The sequence below is a fragment of the Trematomus bernacchii genome, unplaced genomic scaffold (genome assembly GCF_902827165.1).
Source record: "Trematomus bernacchii unplaced genomic scaffold, fTreBer1.1, whole genome shotgun sequence".
NCBI classification, from domain to species: domain Eukaryota; kingdom Metazoa; phylum Chordata; class Actinopteri; order Perciformes; family Nototheniidae; genus Trematomus; species Trematomus bernacchii.
The window spans coordinates 138,591-158,270 of NW_022987593.1; the positions used below are offsets into that span (position 1 = coordinate 138,591).

At 46.0% G+C, this 19,680-nt stretch overlaps 1 protein-coding gene, 1 long non-coding RNA gene and 1 pseudogene across 3 annotated transcripts; all 3 read left to right on the forward strand.

Annotated features, from left to right (window-relative positions):
* The first annotated feature begins 741 nt into the window (after positions 1 to 741).
* Positions 742 to 1,705, forward strand: LOC117481634. Its single transcript, XR_004555793.1, has 3 exons — positions 742 to 856; positions 1,050 to 1,451; positions 1,585 to 1,705. It is a non-coding gene; the product is annotated as an uncharacterized LOC117481634 (long non-coding RNA).
* A 7,727-nt stretch (positions 1,706 to 9,432) lies between these two features.
* Positions 9,433 to 14,614, forward strand: LOC117481916 (annotated as a pseudogene).
* Positions 14,615 to 14,623: 9 nt separating this feature from the next.
* On the forward strand, positions 14,624 to 16,295 carry LOC117481628. Of its 2 annotated transcripts, none has more exons than XM_034129400.1 (5): positions 14,624 to 14,689; positions 14,883 to 15,269; positions 15,402 to 15,545; positions 15,700 to 15,761; positions 15,931 to 16,295. In XM_034129400.1, exons 1-5 carry the CDS (start codon positions 14,653 to 14,655, stop codon positions 15,991 to 15,993), a joined length of 693 nt encoding a protein of 230 aa, XP_033985291.1. In that variant the 5' UTR covers positions 14,624 to 14,652; the 3' UTR covers positions 15,994 to 16,295. The 2 variants fall into 2 exon arrangements, with proteins under 2 accessions (XP_033985291.1, XP_033985292.1); XM_034129401.1 differs by having other exon boundaries at positions 15,408 to 15,545.
* The last annotated feature ends 3,385 nt before the right edge of the window (positions 16,296 to 19,680 follow it).

Here is a 19,680-nt window from a genome sequence, read left to right on the forward strand (position 1 = left end):
TTTCTCCATAGGATTTTGGAAAATAGCTGGAAATAAGGTCTGTGGTTGACACACATTTAAGAGACGGATCATGTTTTGTTCAGTCGGATAATCTCCACATGTCTACCCTACTTTTATCATTTTCGAATCATAAATCTATCGATCATAAATCTATCGATTAGGGTTTTAGGACGTGTCACTGTGGCACTCTATTGTCAGGAATGTTAGTCTTATATCAAATAGTGAATTCTACTGCAGCAGAATGTTGCACGTCTGCACAGTGTTATATATTCACAGCTCAGTGTCAGTAAATATTGTGCAGTTAGTATTGGACTTCAAGATAGATGCAAGCCTGTACAGGTGGAGTTATTTAAAGCATAAATGGGTCGGTTGGGTTCTGGAGGTGTTTACAGCAATTGTGCTTGGTTGGCGTGGCCTGAGCCTGGTGGTGGGGCCCAATGTGATATCTTTTCATGGGGCCCAAAATCCCTGGCGGCGCCCCTGCTTGTAGGACAATGTTTTTAATTTGCAAAAATCTCCAAAACCTGCTTTTGGGATAGCAGCGTTTAAAGTAATGTTTTTGTTTGTTTTTAGAGCAGACAATTGAAACCACACACACATATAATAATCACTCACAATCTATACCCCAAGCGGGTTTTGAACCCCCATCTCTGTGTCAAACGTGTGACTTTCACACTGGGCCACTTCCAGCGCAAAAAAATGTGTTCAGTTCAACGTGCCAATCACAACTGACATGTCCTTAAATAGAAAAGTCTGGGCAGGTCAGTACATCCAGCAGTAAGACCTTTCACGTTTTTCTTCATCAGGTCATCATCACAGATGGAAGGGCTCCGTATTGTTCTGGTCATTCTGCTAGGTAATACTTGGTAGACTCATTCAGTTTTAATATATTTTATTCATTGTGTTATATTAAATTAATGCGTTCATTGTCAGCGCTGTAATGAGCAGTAATCTGCATTTAGTGTAGTGGGATACACTGTGTTACTCTGTTGTAATGCACACTCATCACATTTATATTTGATTTTGTGATTGCTTTCATTTTGCTGTAGTAGTATCATGCACTCATGACTGGACCTCTGGATCAGAGTTGGAGATGACAGTCAGACCAGGAGACAACATCACTCTCTACTGTGACTGCAAGTTATCATCCGGAGTATACATCATGTGGTACAGGAACTGCTCTCATGAGAACCAGCCTTCTCTCGTCCTTAATCCAAAAGCATGGAGAAGAGACTTTATGGAGGAAAAACATGTTCTGAATCCTCTACCTCGTTTCCACTTTGTGAGAAACTCTTCCTCTGAGTCCTTTGACCTGCTGATCGTTAACATCACTGAGACCGATGAAGGGCTCTACTACTGTGGAACTAATCAGTTGAAGGTGGAGAAAAACAAACAATTTACTTTCACAGATATTTACACACATGGCAACATCTCAACAAGGATCCATGTCAGTAAGTATGCTGTTCTTACTAATCGATTTATCTTAATTGACAGTATTAAAAAAAAGCTTCATCTACTAAATGAAATCTTTCAATTGTGAGGCAAACTGAGAACAATTCAAATGTAAATCTAGATATGTATTAGTTCCAGATTCCAGCTCATGCCCTCACCCCGGTGGACACATTTTGAACCCTGTTGTGACCTGGATGATGGTGCTCACTCCAGCCTTTACTATTCTCACCTCCTTGATTTAGTTTATTCTGGTGTATCTCTTCTTTCAGATAACAGGTACTGTTGTCGCACAATTCTTTTCCCTACTATTGTTTAAAAGAAATGATGTAAAATCTATTATTTATACATAAAGGAAAGCTCTCATAGTGAACTATATTTTCATAGGTGCAGTCGGTGGTACTTTGTAATGTTGTTGTATTTTATTTTGCAGATAAGGATCCTCAAATTCTCCAGAAAAGACTTAACACCAGAGGCCTGTACTACGAAGCTGGTTCAACCTAACCTGGATATGTTTGAGTTAGCCGGTTGGCCCAATCCAAAACATACGCGCTCTCGCTAAACTGTACTACGACGCTGGATATCAAGTGGATCGCTCAAGCCAGCCGTGTCCTATCTAGTTAGGTGCGCGTTCACATGAAAGGGGTGGTATTTGGAGCATTCGACCAATCTCAAACATGGACAAGCGTACTGACAGCGCAGCGTCATACTTCCTGAATGAACTTTAATATTAGTCAAATATGAAGAAGTTAAACTTTAAACATCCATGACTTAAACACTTTATCCAGGATAAAAGCCACATAGCTGCACCTGCAAGGTGAATACAGCTGGTAAAAGAAAAAGCGTTTGAATGCGTACATTAACTAAAATTAATTACATTTGACTCGAGTGTTTCGTCAACTTAATGTGTTGCTTAAAATAATACTTCTGCATACAGTATGTGACACTGTGAGTGTTGCACGGCCAGATACGGCTCAAGAAGCTGACTCAAATAAGGAAATATATGATTCATTATGATGTGATATGATATGAATGATAATGGGACACATCGACGTCTGCACTCACAGTGCCGCGGACTGTAATGTTACTTTGATCCGGTTACTTATGTTGTGGCAGATATTTAAGTAAGCTTTCTTAACGCTAATGTTATAATAGTCAGATTGCTCTGAAGATGGGAGGGGATATTCTATTAATTTTCACGTTCACAGTCAGTTGATTTTTGCCGGTGTGGTGATTGACATTATTCACCCACAGATCTATGGGTTGGGGTATTGTTCCGCACGGACATTTTAGTGAACCGGACTTTCTGTTTCCGCCGGTTTTAGCTTCCCGGGCATGAAGTTGTTGACATGTGAGTTCAGATGCTAAATAAAAGTCTAGCTTGTTCTTTTGATACCCCGCCTCCGACTCCCGTCTCTCGGCACCACATTGGTGACCACTACGTAAATCTCGTTGAAGGATCCGAGACTGTTCCGAACATGGCAAATAACGCCGTTTTTTTCAAACTGCCGGAGTTTTGGGAGACATCTGCGGCTGCATGGTTCGCTCAGGCGGAGGCTCAGTTCGCCCTCCGCGGAGTTACTGATGACGCAGCGCGCTATTTTCACGTCGTTTCGGCGCTGGGGAGCTCCACTGCAACCCGGACGGTGGGCTTTATCACATCTCCCCCTGCCCAGGATAAATATGCAGCGTTCAAGGCTTTCCTGCTAAAGACGTTCGAGCTGTCACTGTGAGGATCTGCAGTACTTCCTCCTTCTTTTCCTCTTCTATGTTTATTTTGTCTTCCTGGCTGGGCGTGGCTGACCTACATTCTGATTCCCGCCAACTCATCTCCACTGCTGTTGTAAATCTCACTGATTGCCACTACTCACCTGCACCTGCTTAAAACCCTGGTTCCCATCCTCAGACTTCGCCAGTTCTTCGTTTATCCTTCAGTGGTAACTATCGTCCAGGCCTACTAGCAGTATTCTAGTAAACCTTTTGATACTCCTAGTGAAAGGTTATTCCTTTCTCACCCTGCATCTTTATTCTTCCAGACCTACACACACCTGCCGCTCTGCTTGCCACGTCCAGCCTCCGACTCCTCGTCTGAGTTCCCTCCGTGCTTCCACGCACACCAGCTCATCCAGACTACGTTTGCCAGCTCTGGATTCCCGGCTCTCCTCGGCGGTGTTTCCTCCGTGCCTCCACGCACACCAGCTCATCCTGTCTACATTCGCCAGCTCTGGATCTCCGGCTCTCCACGCCGGTGCGCCCTCCGTGCATCTCCGCACCTCCGTCTCCCCCTGAGCTATCCAGCTCCACGTCTGTCTTCTCTGAGCTCCTCTCTACACCTTGCCTGTGCCGTGGTCAAATAAAGACTATTGTTTGACACTTCACCACTGTCTCCGTCTAGTGTTTGCGTAGCGGGTTCTCATCTCCAGTCACTTCTCGGGAAGCGTAACAGAAGAACTGGCCAACAATGAACCCCGCAGGCACTGGAGCGGATCCCGCCACAGTCCATCATGCCCTGTCTAGTCAGGGTTCCCTTCTGGGTCAACACGACCAGCTCATTCGGGCGTTAGTCGAGAGCAATCAATCCATGGCTCATCATGTCTCTGAGTTAGCTTGCCAGATCTCAGCTCTAACTACCTCGGCTGCAGTTTCTCTTGCCACTCCCAATCCAGCTTTTTCTCCTACTCCACGCCAGGATTTCCCCATCACCGACCCTGAGCCATTCCACGGTGAGGTGGAGAGATGCAGAGGATTTCTTTTCCAATGTAACAAAGTTTTTCGCCAGCGTCCTGTTTCGTTTGCAGCTGATGTTACCCGGATTAATTATGTTCTGAGTTTGCTCCGTGGCAAGGCTTTAACCTGGGCAGAGGCTTTGAGCTCTTCAGTGGACTATGACAATCTGCGTTTTGAATGCTTCTCTGAGCGTTTTTCTGCTGTCTTTGATCATCCCAATTATTCTGGCTCCGCCGAGAATCAGCTGCTCGGTTTACAACAGGGAAACCGGAGTGTGGCCGAATATTCCATCGAGTTTCACACACTCGCTGCAGAGGCTCGATGGGACGAGGCGGCTCTCAAGGCGGTGTTTTTGAGAGGATTAAAGGATCAGCTCCGGGATGAATTAGCTGCACGAGACGTTCCAGCGGATCTCCAAGATCTGATTTCCTTGGTGTCCCGCCTGGACTGTCGTTTGCGGGAGCGCAGAGCTGAGCGGACACAGCGGAATCCACCTGTCTCACACAGTAAGCCCAGTTTTTCCACCTACCCTGTTCCCTCTGTGTTTAAGTCTCCCTCCGTTTTCTCGCCGCCCAGCGGGCGCACCTCTTCTCACGAGGAGGCTATGCAACTGGGTCGCGCTAGACTATCTCCGGAGGAGCGTCAACGTCGGGCGTGTGCTGGCCAATGCATGTATTGTGGCAACGCTGGGCATGTCATTGCCAACTGTCCTGTACGCCCAAACGTGGGAGCTCGTCAGTGAGATTGGGGGTCCTGACGAGTCCACAGCCATCTTCTCTACCTCCTTCCTTGTGCCGTTTTCTAATACCCGCCAAGATTTGTGTTAATTCTATGACTTTGCCTATCCAAGCTCTCATTGATTCTGGTGCTGAGGATAGTTTTTTGGACCGTGAGCTAGCTGAACAGCTGGGACTCTGCCTGGAGCCGTTAGATGAACCTCTAACAGCCTATGCACTTAATGGACAAATAATCTCCTCTGTAACAGCACAGTCAGCCCCTTTGACATTGATCACCTCCGGCAACCACAGAGAGTTCATCCAGTTAAAGGTAATCTCTGCACCTTCCACACCTCTGGTATTGGGTTATCCGTGGCTTCGCACCCACAACCCACACATTGATTGGGTCAAGGGAAAGATCATTGAATGGGATCAGCACTGTCTCGCTAACTGTCTGTTATCTGCCGTACCTCCTGTCTCTGTCTCCCCAAACTCTGCTGCTTCTGTAGACTTAACTGGAGTTCCTGCGACCTACCACGACCTGAGATTGGTCTTCAGCAAGGAGAGGGCTCTCTCTCTTCCTCCTCATCGGCCCTACGACTGCTCTATAGATCTGTTTCCTGGGGCTCCTCTACCCACCAGCCGCCTCTACAACCTGTCCCGTCCTGAGAAGGAGGCTATGGAGCTATATATCACGGACTCAGTGGCTGCTGGGATTATTCGTTCTTCCTCCTCTCCCGTGGGTGCCGGTTTCTTCTTCGTTGGCAAAAAGGATAAGTCACTGCGACCTTGCATTGACTTTCGTGGGTTAAACAACATTACTGTTAAGAACAAGTACCCATTACCCCTTCTCACCTCTGCTTTTGAACCTCTCCATGAGGCAACCCTGTTCACCAAGCTTGACCTTAGGAACGCCTATCATCTGGTCCGTATCCGTCAAGGGGATGAATGGAAGACGGCTTTCAACACTCCCTTAGGTCATTTTGAATACCTAGTCATGCCCTTTGGACTCACTAACGCTCCAGCAGTATTTCAGGCTCTGGTCAACGATGTTCTGCGTGATTTCCTTAACCGCTTTGTCTTTGTATACATAGACGACATCCTGATTTTCTCCAAAGACCAGGAGGAACACGAGAACCATGTCCGCCTGGTGCTTCAGAGACTGCTGGAGAACAAGCTCTATGTCAAGGCTGAGAAGTGTGAGTTCCACCAGAACCTGATCAGCTTCCTGGGCTATATCATTAGTCAGGGCAGAGTGGAGGCAGATTCTGGAAAGATCGAGGCTGTGGTCGAGTGGCCAGCCCCTACTACGAGGAGGGAGCTTCAGAGGTTTCTGGGCTTCGCCAACTTTTACCGCCGCTTCATCAGGAACTTCAGTAAGGTTGCTGCACCTCTCTCAAGACTCACCTCTGTCAACATTAAGTTCTTCTGGACCCCAGAGGCTAATGAGGCTTTTCTCAAACTCAAGTCCCTGTTCACCTCTGCTCCCATCCTCATCCAGCCAGACTCTGAGAAGCAGTTTATTGTGGAGGTTGATGCGTCAGACACTGGGGTGGGAGCTGTCTTGTCACAAACTGCTGGTTCTAATAACATCCTTCATCCTTGTGCTTTCTTTTCACGCCGCCTCTCTCCTGCTGAGCGCAATTATGACGTTGGAAACAGGGAGCTTCTGGGAGTAAAGTTGGCGTTAGAGGAGTGGAGACACTGGCTCGAGGGCAGCAAGCAGTCATTCCTGGTCTGGACAGACCACAAGAACCTCGCCTACATCCAGTCAGCGAGACGGCTGAACTCTCGACAGGCCAGATGGGCTCTCTTCTTCAGTCGCTTCAATTTTAGTCTCACATACCGTCCAGGTTCCCGGAATGTTAAGCCCGATGCTCTATCCAGACTGTACTCTTCTGACTCTCCCGAGCCCTCTGCTGGTTCAATCCTGCCCAAGAGTTGTGTTGTAGGCGCCCTCTCTTGGGAGATTAATAACACCATCCAGGAGGCTTTGAGAGAGCAACCAGATCCTGGTAACGGTCCTCCGAACCGTCAGTTCGTTCCCGATGCTGCTCGCTCCAAGGTTCTACAGTGGGTCCACAGTTCCCGGTTCTCCATCCATCCCGGAGTAAACCGCACACGCTCTCTTCTTAAGAGACACTTCTGGTGGCCAACTGTCAACAAGGACACTCAGGAGTTTGTTTCTTCCTGTCCCACGTGTGCTAGGAGTAAGTCCTCCCACCAAACACCTGCAGGATTGCTTCAGCCTCTACCCATCCCTAGTCGTCCCTGGTCACATATCGCCTTGGACTTTGTTACCGGTCTGCCTCCCTCCCAGGGTAACACCACAATTCTCACCATTGTTGATAGATTCTCTAAGTCTGCCCACTTTGTAGCTCTTCCTAAGCTCCCTTCAGCCTTGGAGACCTCCCAACTCCTCTCTGTACACGTTTTCCGGCTACATGGAATCCCTTCTGACATAGTTTCTGACCGCGGTCCTCAATTCACCTCTCGAGTGTGGAAGGAGTTCTGTCAATCCCTGGGAGCTTCTGTCAGTTTAACATCCGGATATCATCCCCAGTCAAACGGTCAGACTGAGCGAACCAACCAGGACCTGGAGTCAGCCCTCCGCTGCATCGTTGACCGTAACCCCTCTACCTGGAGCTCCCATCTTCCCTGGGTTGAGTACTCGCATAATTCCCTAACGTGTTCTGCTACTGGTCTCTCCCCGTTTGAGGCTTCTTTGGGGTACCAGCCGCCCCTGTTCCCTGAAGAGGAGAGAGAACTAGCAGTTCCCTCGGTCCAGCAGCATGTTCGTCGTTGTCAAAAGATCTGGAGAGACACTCGCTCTGCTCTCCTCCTGACTTCAGCTCGGAACCAACAGTCGGCCAACCGCCACAGACAAGCTGCTCCTCCTTACGTCCCAGGTCAGTCTGTCTGGTTATCTTCCAGGAACATTCCTCTCCTCACAGAATCGAAGAAGTTGTCTCCACGCTTCATTGGTCCCTTCTCCATTCAAAGGATTATTAACCCCTCTGCAGTCCGGCTGAAGCTTCCCAGAACATTGAGAGTCCATCCTACTTTTCATGTCTCCCAGATTAAGCCTGTTCACACCAGTGACTTGAGCTGTCCGGCCTTCCCCCTCCTCCCCCCCGAGTCATTGATGACCATCCTGCCTACACAGTGCACCGTCTCATGGACGTCAGGCGCCGGGGCAGGGGCTTACAGTATTTGGTGGACTGGGAGGGTTACGGTCTCGAGGAGCGATGCTGGGTCCCTCGCTCCCGAGTCCTGGACCCTGTAATGATAAGGGCCTTTCACAGGGCTCATCCAGACAAGCCTGGTGGTCGCCAGGAGGCTCCCGTTGAGGGGGGGGTACTGTGAGGATCTGCAGTACTTCCTCCTTCTTTTCCTCTTCTATGTTTATTTTGTCTTCCTGGCTGGGCGTGGCTGACCTACATTCTGATTCCCGCCAACTCATCTCCACTGCTGTTGTAAATCTCACTGATTGCCACTACTCACCTGCACCTGCTTAAAACCCTGGTTCCCATCTTCAGACTTCGCCAGTTCTTCGTTTATCCTTCAGTGGTAACTATCGTCCAGGCCTACTAGCAGTATTCTAGTAAACCTTTTGATACTCCTAGTGAAAGGTTATTCCTTTCTCACCCTGCATCTTTATTCTTCCAGACCTACACACACCTGCCGCTCTGCTTGCCACGTCCAGCCTCCGACTCCTCGTCTGAGTTCCCTCCGTGCTTCCACGCACACCAGCTCATCCAGACTACGTTTGCCAGCTCTGGATTCCCGGCTCTCCTCGGCGGTGTTTCCTCCGTGCCTCCACGCACACCAGCTCATCCTGTCTACATTCGCCAGCTCTGGATCTCCGGCTCTCCACGCCGGTGCGCCCTCCGTGCATCTCCGCACCTCCGTCTCCCCCTGAGCTATCCAGCTCCACGTCTGTCTTCTCTGAGCTCCTCTCTACACCTTGCCTGTGCCGTGGTCAAATAAAGACTATTGTTTGACACTTCACCACTGTCTCCGTCTAGTGTTTGCGTAGCGGGTTCTCATCTCCAGTCACTTCTCGGGAAGCGTAACAGTCACGGTCGGAGCGGGCCCGACGCCTACTCGCTATTCATGGCCTGGGGGACAACAAGCCTTCCGACCATATGGAGATGATGCTCAGCCTGCTGGGTACGGAGGAGCCTAATTTTTTGTTTATTGAACTGTTTCTTCGGCACATGCCGCCGCATGTGCAGACAGCGCTCGCTAATACGGCTATTACCGAGCCCCGCGCTTTGGCCGAAGAGGCTGACCGGTTCTTCCTGGCAACCCAGCGTTTTACCCCTGAGGTGCTGGCCCCGACACACAGCGGCACCTTCCCGGGTACAGGCATGCCACCTAGCAGAAGCTCCAGGGCCGACGTCAGCGACTCCAGCCCTGGCCTGTGTTATTATCATGCACGCTACGGGGCGAAAGCGAAGATGTGCCGTCCCCCCTGCACCTACAAGGTAACGGGAAACGCCAAGGCCTGCGCTCGGTAGTGGCCGCGAGCGTGGGCATGTCCAACCGGCTCCTGTTCATCAGGGACACCCTCTCTGGTCGCAGACTCCTTTGTGACACAGGAGCCCAGCGGAGCGTCCTGCCGGCTACCGTGGAGGACGCCGCCGGTGGGGGCCACGGCCCACCTTTGACATCCGCTAACGACACCCCTATTCGCACCTATGGCACAAAGACAGTGGACCTGTGCTTCGAGGGTCAGCGGTTTAGGTGGGATTTCGTCACGGCTGACATCTCCTTCGCCCTCCTCGGCGCAGACTTCCTGTGCGCAGACTTCCTGTGCGCTCACGGACTGCTGGTGGACGTCAAGAACAACCGCCTGGTGGACGCACTGACGTTTGCCTCGTTCACATGTACCCGCGGCGAGGCGTCATTCAGCGGGCTCTCCAGCTCACTCTCACAGGGTGACAAGTTCCAGCACCTTCTCAGTGAGTTTCCCGACTTGACGCAGCCCACCTTTTCCGCTGCCACTGCCAAACACGTAGAGCACCACATTGACACTGTGGGCCCCCCAGTCTACGCTAGGGCCCGGTGGCTCAACCCTGACATGCTGGCAGTCGCCAAGTCGGAGTTCGTCAACATGGAGCGTCTGGGCATCATCCGCCGCTCAGACAGCCCTTGGGCTTCGCCGCTTCACATGGTCCCTAAAGCAGCCGGTGGCTGGTGACTGTGTGGTGACTACCGCCGACTTAACGACGCCACTACGCCAGACCGCTACCCGGTCCCTCACATCCAGGACTTCTCTGCACACCTGGCGGGCAAGCTGGTCTTCTCCAAGGTAGATCTGGTGCGGGGCTACCACCAGGTTCCGGTGCACCCCTCGGACGTCCCCAAAACTGCGGTAATTACGCCGTTCGGGCTTTTCGAGTTCCTGCGTATGCCGTTTGGACTTAAGAACGCTGCTCAGTCCTTTCAGCGGCTGATGGATTCGGCGCTCAGAGACATGCCATCTATTTGGCGGTTCGCCACTTCCGTTTCCTGCTGGAAGGCCGGGAGTTTGCGGCGTTCGTGGATCACAAGCCGCTTACCTTCTGCATGTCCAAGGTGGCCGAGCCGTGGTCCGCCCGACAGCAACGCCAGCTTTCGTACATCTCCGAGTACACCACGGACATTCGACACATCGCTGGCAAGGCTAACGTGGTCGCGGACTGCCTCTCCAGAGCGGTTGTCGGAGCTGTGCAGCTGGGCCTCGATTACCTCCGCATGGGCGCTGACCAGGCCTCTGACCACGGGGTCCAAACCCTCAAGGCCTCGGTCACGGGATTACGCCTGGAGGAGGTCACGGTCGGTGACTCGGGCGCGAAGCTGTGGTGTGACGTCTCCACGGGCCAGCCTCGACCGCTGGTCCCTGCGGACTGGCGCCGACCCGTTTTTGAGGCGGTTCACAATCTTTCCCACCCCGGTAGGAAGCCGTCCGTGAGGTTGTTGTCGCAGAAGTTCGTGTGGCAGGGGCTTAAGAAGGACGTGAGGTCCTGGGTCGACTCATGCGTGGCCTGTCAACGGGCCAAAGTCCACCGCCATACTAGGGCCCCTTTTGAACTTTTTGCGGTTCCTGAGAGGAGGTTTGACCATGTCAATGTCGACCTCGTAGGTCCGCTTCCCCCCTCTCACGGTTTCACCTACCTGTTTACGATGGTGGACAGGACGACCCGCTGGCCCGAGGCCGTTCCCCTCACCTCGACGTCAGCTTCCGACGTCGCCCGCGCTTCATCGGCACGTGGGTGGCGCGCTTCGGGACCCCGTCTGACCTCTCCTCTGACCGCGGTTCTCAGTTCACCTCGGAGCTGTGGAACGCTGTTGCTGTGGGTTTGGGGGTCAAGCTGCACCGCACCACCGCTTATCACCCCCAGGCTAACGGATTGTGTGAGCGGTTTCACCGATCCATGAAGGCGTCGCTGCGTGCCGGCTTGACAGACGGCAACTGGGTGGATAAGCTCCCATGGGTTATGCTCGGCCTCAGGTGTGCCCCCAAAGAAGACCTGCAGTCCTCGTCGGCGGAGCTCGTTTATGGCCAGACGCTACGGGTCCCCGGGGCATTCATTCCCACCGCCACTGTGCCCTGGTCTGCGGCCGGGCAGCGCTCCTCCCTGCTGGAGACCGCCAGGACATTCGCGCCCGTCCCCACGTCGCAGCACAGCAGCCCAGCTTTCCGGGTGTCCCCCGGATTACGGTCGGCGGATTTCGTTTTATTCGACACGACGCCCACCGCGGCCCCCTGCGGCCCCCTTACGACGGTCCGTTCAGGGTCATACACCACGGGAACAAGAGCCTGGTGGTGGACGTTGGTGGCAGGCCTGAGACTGTGTCCGTTGATCGGGTTAAGCCTGCTCACGTGGACGTTTCCAGGCCGTTGGAGTTGGCTCTGCCCCCACGTCGGGGCCGCCCTCCCATGGCCCGCCCCCCGCCCCCTGTGGGGATGCCCTCGCCCTCGTTGGCGCCCCTGCCCCTGCCCTCGCCTGCGGCCCCGCCCTCCTCGGCCCCTGTGGTCCGTACGCGCCGGGGTCGGGTGGTACTTCCTCCCAGGCACGAGGATTTTGACTATGGGTGAATTCTGGGGGGGCTTGTGTGGTGATTGACATTATTCACCCACAGATCTATGGGTTGGGGTATTGTTCCGCACGGACATTTTAGTGAACCGGACTTTCTGTTTCCGCCGGTTTTAGCTTCCCGGGCATGAAGTTGTTGACATGTGAGTTCAGATGCTAAATAAAAGTCTAGCTTGTTCTTTTGATACCCCGCCTCCGACTCCCGTCTCTCGGCACCACACCGGCCGACTTTCCTGCAACGGCAGTTTTTCTGTATTTCCTCTATCCTGTAATATGACTTGATAGCTTTAAACTCCGCACACGGAGCTCTGATTGGTCAGCAGGCGGTGCTTTCACTGAGTTGATCTCTTAGCCTGCAACCTAACCTCCTCCCGAGGAGGTTAGCCGCTCAGCATAAGTTACCATGGAGATCTAGCCCGCTAAAAAGAGAACCAGCGTCGTAGGACCGGAAAGCCCGAGTTTTCCCTGAAGTCAGCCGGCTAAGCGAAAATCCGGCTTCGTAGTACAGGCCTCAGGATTCAAACAAGATGGGATCAGGTAATGAACACAAGACATTTAGGAAATGTACAAAGTCTACACTGATCTATAACAGCAACTTTTAGCAGTCATCTCCTCGTCACCACTGGTTTCATATTTCACAGTTAGACATCTTTATTTATAACAGCAAACAATATTTCTAAATAACAAATGTCAAATGATCTCTCAGGATGAAGATTTGTGTTTCACACGAGTTGTGTTCCGAGCGAAGGATGGAAGAAAACAACAATAGATGGAAAATGGACAACAATATCACATTCACACTGTTTAGGCAGAAACAAACTAAAGTGCAAGGAGTTCAGATACAGAAGGTTTACATTCATGTGCTCAGTTTAAGTATTCAATCCCTCCTGCTTTTCTCTCAGTTGTTGTGCCAATCTGTTAGATCATGAAGTGTTGACATGTTTTATAAAGATTGGGTTTAGTGCCTCTTTCCCTGTTCTTACTGAAATCTTATTAATAAGCTGTGTGCAAACAAAATGTTATCATCAACTAACAAACTGCTCCTTTCCTTATTGATGAATGTGGTATCATTACATATATTTGAATCCTGATAAAAATGATCAATATAAGAACAAATAATAAATACATTGAAAGGATAGCAGGATGAACATTTCAGTATTCCAGAAAAACAGTAAAATTCTAAATATTTTAGATACATTTTACATAGCCTACATTTGATCCAAGTGAATTGACTTAATTCAGAATATTTCGCTCTTTCTCGTCGCTCTTTAACTATTGGATGTGCCAACACAATATTTGGATATTTTCTCCTCAACTAAGTTGCTGTGTCTAAAAATGTAATGTAACATTTAACATGAATTTATATCCAATGTGACATTATCAAAAACATTACCTCCTATTAATGTATTTTGTTTTTCGACTAAATATTATCGATTGAATGAAAGACCCTTTAGTAGACCATAATAATTAAATGAATCATTCATAATACAGGTTATTATTTAGGACTTCTGTTATTGGCATTAACCACAACATAATGCATCCAAATTCACTCATGAAAGAAATGTAATGTATTTCTTAATGTTTTCATTCTTTCCAAATTGAACTTTTTTGTTTCAGTTTGTTTTATTTCTTTCCACAACTCCAATAACAAGTTACATTTGATCAGATGTGCAGATCAACCTCCATGTGTAATTGTATTTCCTGTTTGTTGTTATTAAATACATTTAAACTTCTACTTCACATTTTTGACTGAAATTAATCGCTAACATTTCATCATGGTGTTTTATAATTATTGCTCTGCAACAAGACACACAATCTATTTTCAGACAATTTCCTGTTTTTATCTGAAATGGCTATCGGCCCCCACCCTTCACCAGTGGTCTGAGACAATTCAAAGTAAGCTTTACAGGAAACCCACAGTGACAAACATCCCCTCACTCGCTCAGCATGCAGAGAGACTGAAGCTGCAGATAGTGACCTGCTGAAGGTGTTGGTGGAATTAATCAGTGAACGCATCATAACTGTGAGATCAGATAACACGAGCTCTGGTTACACTGTGCAACAGAGCCATTGTTTGCAGACAGATGCAGAGAGTGGTTTCATACAAAGTCATATTCAAGATGTTCATCTGCACTGTTGAGTCTGAATAACATCTTCTGGCATTTTTGGATAGAACATTCATTGTTAAAAAAAAAAATGCTTCTTCTACTTATGTTTATATTTATCAATACTCTTTATCTATAGAGAAGAGTTTGGGCAGCTCAGAGAGGTTATGTGGTTCATTACATCAGAAGGAGAGATCTGACCCATTTTAAACACATCGTCCCTGTTTCCTCCTTGTTGGACAATGTTTTTCTTTTGCAAAAATCTCCAAAAACTGCTTTTGGGATAGCAGCGTTTAAAATAATGTTTTTATTTGTTTTTAGAGCAGACAATTGAAACCACACACACATATAATACTCACTCACAATCTATACCCCAAGCGGGTTTTGAACCCCCATCTCTGTGTCAAACGTGTGACTTTCACACTGGGCCACTTCCAGCGCAAAAAAAAAGTGTGTTCAGTTCAACGTGCCAATCACAACTGACATGTCCTTAAATAGAAAAGTCTGGGCAGGTCAGTACATCCAGCAGTAAGACCTTTCACGTTTTTCTTCATCAGGTCATCATCACAGATGGAAGGGCTTCGTATTGTTCTGGTCATTCTGCTAGGTAATATTTGGTAGACTCATTCAGTTTGAATATATTTTATTCATTGTGTTATATTAAATTAATGCGTTCATTGTCAGCGCTGTAATGAGCAGTAATCTGCATTTAGTGTAGTGGGATACACTGTGTTACTCTGTTGTAATGCACACTCATCACATTTATATTTGATTTTGTGATTGCTTTCATTTTGCTGTAGTAGTATCATGCACTCATGACTGGACCTCTGGATCAGAGTTGGAGATGACAGTCAGACCAGGAGACAACATCACTCTCTACTGTGACTGCAAGTTATCATCCGGAGTATACATCGTGTGGTACAGGAACTGCTCTCATGAGAACCAGCCTTCTCTTGTCCTTAATGTAAAAGCATGGAGAAGATACTTTATGGATATCAACTATTCTCAGAATCCTCTACCTCATTTCCACTTTGTGAGAAACTCTTCCTCTGAGTCCTATGACCTGCTGATCATTAACATCACTGAGACCGATGAAGGGCTCTACTACTGTGGAACTGAACAGTTTAAGGTGGAGAAAAACAAACACATTTACACACATGGCAACATCTCAACAAGGATCCATGTCAGTGAGTATGCTGTTCTTACTAATCGATTTATCTTAATTGACAGTATTAAAAAAAGCTTCATCTACTAAATGAAATCTTTCAATTTTGAGGCAAACTGAGAACAATTCAAATGTAAATCTAGATATGTATTAGTTCCAGATTCCAGCTCATGCCCTGACCCCGGTGGACACATTTTGAACCCTGTTGTGACCTGGATGATGGTGCTCACTCCAGCCTTTACTATTCTCACCTCCTTGATTTCCTTTATTCTGGTGTATCTCTTCTGTCAGAAAACAGGTACTGTTGTCGCACAATTGTTTTCCCTACTATTGTTTAAAAGAAATTATGTCAAATCTATTATTTATACCTAAAGGAAAGCTCTCATAGTGAACTATATTTTCATAGGTGCAGTCGGTGGTACTTTGTAATGTTGTTGTATTTTATTTTGCAGATAAGGATCCTCAAATTCTCCAGAAAAGACTTAACACCAGGATTCAAACAAGATGGGATCAGGTAATGAACACAGGACATTTAGGAAATGTACAAAGTCTACACTGATCTATAACAGCAACTTTTAGCAGTCATCTCCTCGTCAACAGTGGTTTCATATTTCACAGTTAGACATCTTTATTTATAACAGCAAACAATATTTCTAAATAACAAATGTCAAATGATCTCTCAGGATGAAGATTTGTGTTTCACACGAGTTGTGTTCCGAGCGAAGGATGGAAGAAAACAACAATAGACGGAAAATGGACAACAATATCACATTCACACTGTTTAGGCAGAAACAAACTAAAGTGCAAGGAGTTCAGATTCAGAAGGTTTACATTCATGTGCTCAGTTTAAGTATTCAATCCCTCCTGCTTTTCTTTCAGTTGTTGTGCCCATCTGTAATCAGACTTTTCTCACGGTAACCTTGTCATTATGTTATGTATACTATTAGATCATGAAGTGTTGACATGTTTTATGAAGATTGGGTTTATTGCCTCCTTACTTTCATTAAAATGAAATGTTCTTACTGAATAAGCCGTGTGCAAATAAAATATTATCATCAACTAACAAAACTGCTCCTTTTCTTTATTTATGAATTTGATATCATTAGATATAGTTGAATCCTGATAAGAAATTATCAATATAAGAAAGAATAATAAATACTTTGAAAGGATAGCAGGATGAACATTTTCAGAATTCCAGAAAACAGTCAAATTCAAAATATTTTTGATAAATATCACAAAGCCTACTTTTTATCAAAAATGTTCACTCATTGAACTTCTTTTTTACCACTTAAATAAGTGCATGGACCACTATTCGCTCTGTGAAGCAATTGTATTTTGCATAGAACCATTAACCATTTAATTGTTCTGTTCTATAACTGTCATTTAGATATGCATGTGATGAGGCTTGCAAGTCCAGAAGGGTCACATCATCATTGTGACATCAATATCTTGTTCCAATAGCTACTAATGCATTTTCCTGCCATATGTTGTTAAATTACAGCTGTGTTATAAAGCAATATGACAGTTAATACACCAGTTTTGTCTTTAAGTCTGAAAAAAACACCAATATTTCGACCAACAAAACATCTAGATAAGACATGTTCTCTTGTAGCCAACGCTGGGATGAATGATGTGGGCGATTGCCTCTTTGCTGATCAAATCTGACAGCAGGCATCCAATAACTCACCATTGGGATTTATAATAACTTGATTGTCCACACCAGTTAGAGGCATGACCCATTGTTTAAACAAATGCATATGTTTTATTACTTACATATTGTTGTTCATTATCTATGTATGCTTTTATAACATATGAACTGAAATAACAAGACAAACACAGTGCACAATGAATTTGAGCACAGACCACAGTCTTGTGTAGTGTGAAGTGATCGGTAAAGGCGTACAGGAAACCCACAGTGACAACAGCCTCTCATACGCATGCAGAGCTCAACATGCAGACAGACTGAAGCTGCAGGCTAGTGGTCTGATGAAGGTGTTGGTGCATACCCTCACTGTGTTTACCGTTTGTCAAACTGCATGCTAATCTCCTCCTGACCTCTTGTGGAGATAATAAGTAAAACACATACAAACAAAGCCCACCAGAAGAGGTTTGCCCTGCACTATACCCAACAGTTCAAACTTGATTATTTCTTGTAATCTTCCATCTAAAGTCCATAAACATGAGTTCTCAAAGGCTCAAACCTACATTTTCAGTGTTTCTGTTCTGGCTAACTAAGCGTTATATTTCTAACAGCTATTTTATGCATTCCGGAATTAAGGTGTATCGGCTATATGTTCTATTTAGTTTTGGAAAAAACATGTATACATAAAACAATCAATATTCTATTTAAAGGTTCCCTATACTGATTTTCATCAATATATTATAGGTCTCAGATATATACAAAACATGTCTCTGAAGTGTTTGGCTTGAAATACCAAACAGATCATTGTAGCATCCCATAAACCCCTCTGTTTCAGCCCTGTTTCAATAGTGCTGATTCTCTGTCTGTTACTTTAGATGAAAATAAGGAGCCACTCCCCACGCCCCTCTGAGAGATATTTGGTTAAAAAAACACAATGGTGCTCTAGGAGGAGATTCAGGTGATAAGGTGGGGGGGGGTTACCTTGGTTGGTGATTGGCTAATGGTTACACAAGCCAAAAAAATATTATGACATCATAAAGTGGCCAAAATCTGTTCAGCTCATTTTCAGACAGGTTTTTATAGAAATGGATCAGGACAAAAAGAGAGAGAATCTTTTTTCCTGAAACTTTCAGAATCTCTTTACACAGAGGGGACACATGTTTATGTATAAAAGACATGAAAACGTGGATTTTGCATAATAAATGACATTTATATTAATTCTTAAACTGCAATTTATTATGTCATATTGCTCTCACAAATGTTTAACCATGCTGGCAATGTTAAGATTCTTACTTTACTCTCATTACTTGTTAATATATCAACAACAGCCCTTTGTAATCTTACATTCATAGTCCAATAAAGTGCTTGTCCATGTAAAAGACAATCGAAAACATTGTATTCAGATATTTCTAAACAAACACAAAAAAAAAACGTCATGAATACTATGAATAAAAATAGACTTAAAGGTGGGGTAGGTAAGTTTGAGAAACCGGCTCGAGATACACTTTTTGTTATATTCCATGGAATGCTCTTAACATCCCGATAGCAATGAATATTTTAAGTGCTTTGACAAAAAATCCATAAAAAAATGTCATCTGTGGAAGCCGTAATACTGTAAAAAGTACGACCAATCATTTTAGCCGGCCTGGCTAAAATAACTGGATGGCCTACCTGCCTGTCAGCCTTCCATCTGTGCACAAACTTATCTCGTGCCCTCATTGGTCATGTGCGCGTTCGTGTGTGTTGGAGGAGGGGCTCTGTAAGGAAGTGGCAGATTTTCTCCGGTTGTGTATTTTCAAATTCTAGCGATCTCGAGCTGGTTTCTCAAACTTACCTACCCCACCTTTAAGGTTCTGCCTGTATGCTTGACAAAAATATAAAAGCAAATCAAATAAACAATTTGAAAATTCAAAATATGCAATAAGATGCACCCAAAAAACAGCTAGCAAGAAAACTATTCATAAGCATCTGGCAAATCAAAGGAGAACATTTTCAAAATGTGTGGGATGTCCAAGGCCGATCCATAGGATCAGAATGAGGACAGATTCTTTTTTAAATAGGTCAATATAGGCAATGTTAAGGTTGGTTGACCCATTTCCAAGCTTACAAAATAAATAAAAACAGGAAACAATGTGATAAAAACACATATTTTGTATCTATTTTAGCAACAATCTGAAGGCTGACCACACTTAAAGTATCCAAACCTTTTTCAATGAAAAAACAAAAACATTATCTATCTTTACAAAATATTACAAGAAAGCATTTAAAGTATTGCTTTCTTATTTGTTACATCATTCATATTAATTTGCTGCAGGCCATATTTTTGTAGTGCAGACCTTTTCAGCTTTTAAACATATTTAAGCCCCCTGAAAACGTGGTTTTAAATCCCAGCTAAATCCTGAGAAACAATATATAGTCAAGACTAAATAAGAAACAATACAATATAAAGTATCAGAAAAACATCCTTACATCGTTTTATTTACCGGGTCTAAACCAAAATAACTCAACTCTGCTGTAAGGGTGTGGTTATGTCATTTCATAATCAAAGAACCCCACAACTGTAATCAGATTATGATTATAACGTTATAAATCCGTAGCCTAGAAAAATTATATAGGGCCCATTTCAAAATTGCGAGAAAAACAGAAAGAAATGGACAAATACAGAAACTGTTTTACCTGGGTCATTACTTTCACTGAATTAAAATATGTTAATCAGTGCACTGTGAAAAAAACTCTCTATTCTCAATACTCATTATTAAAGGCATCAAACCCGGATCAGGATGAAAAATCT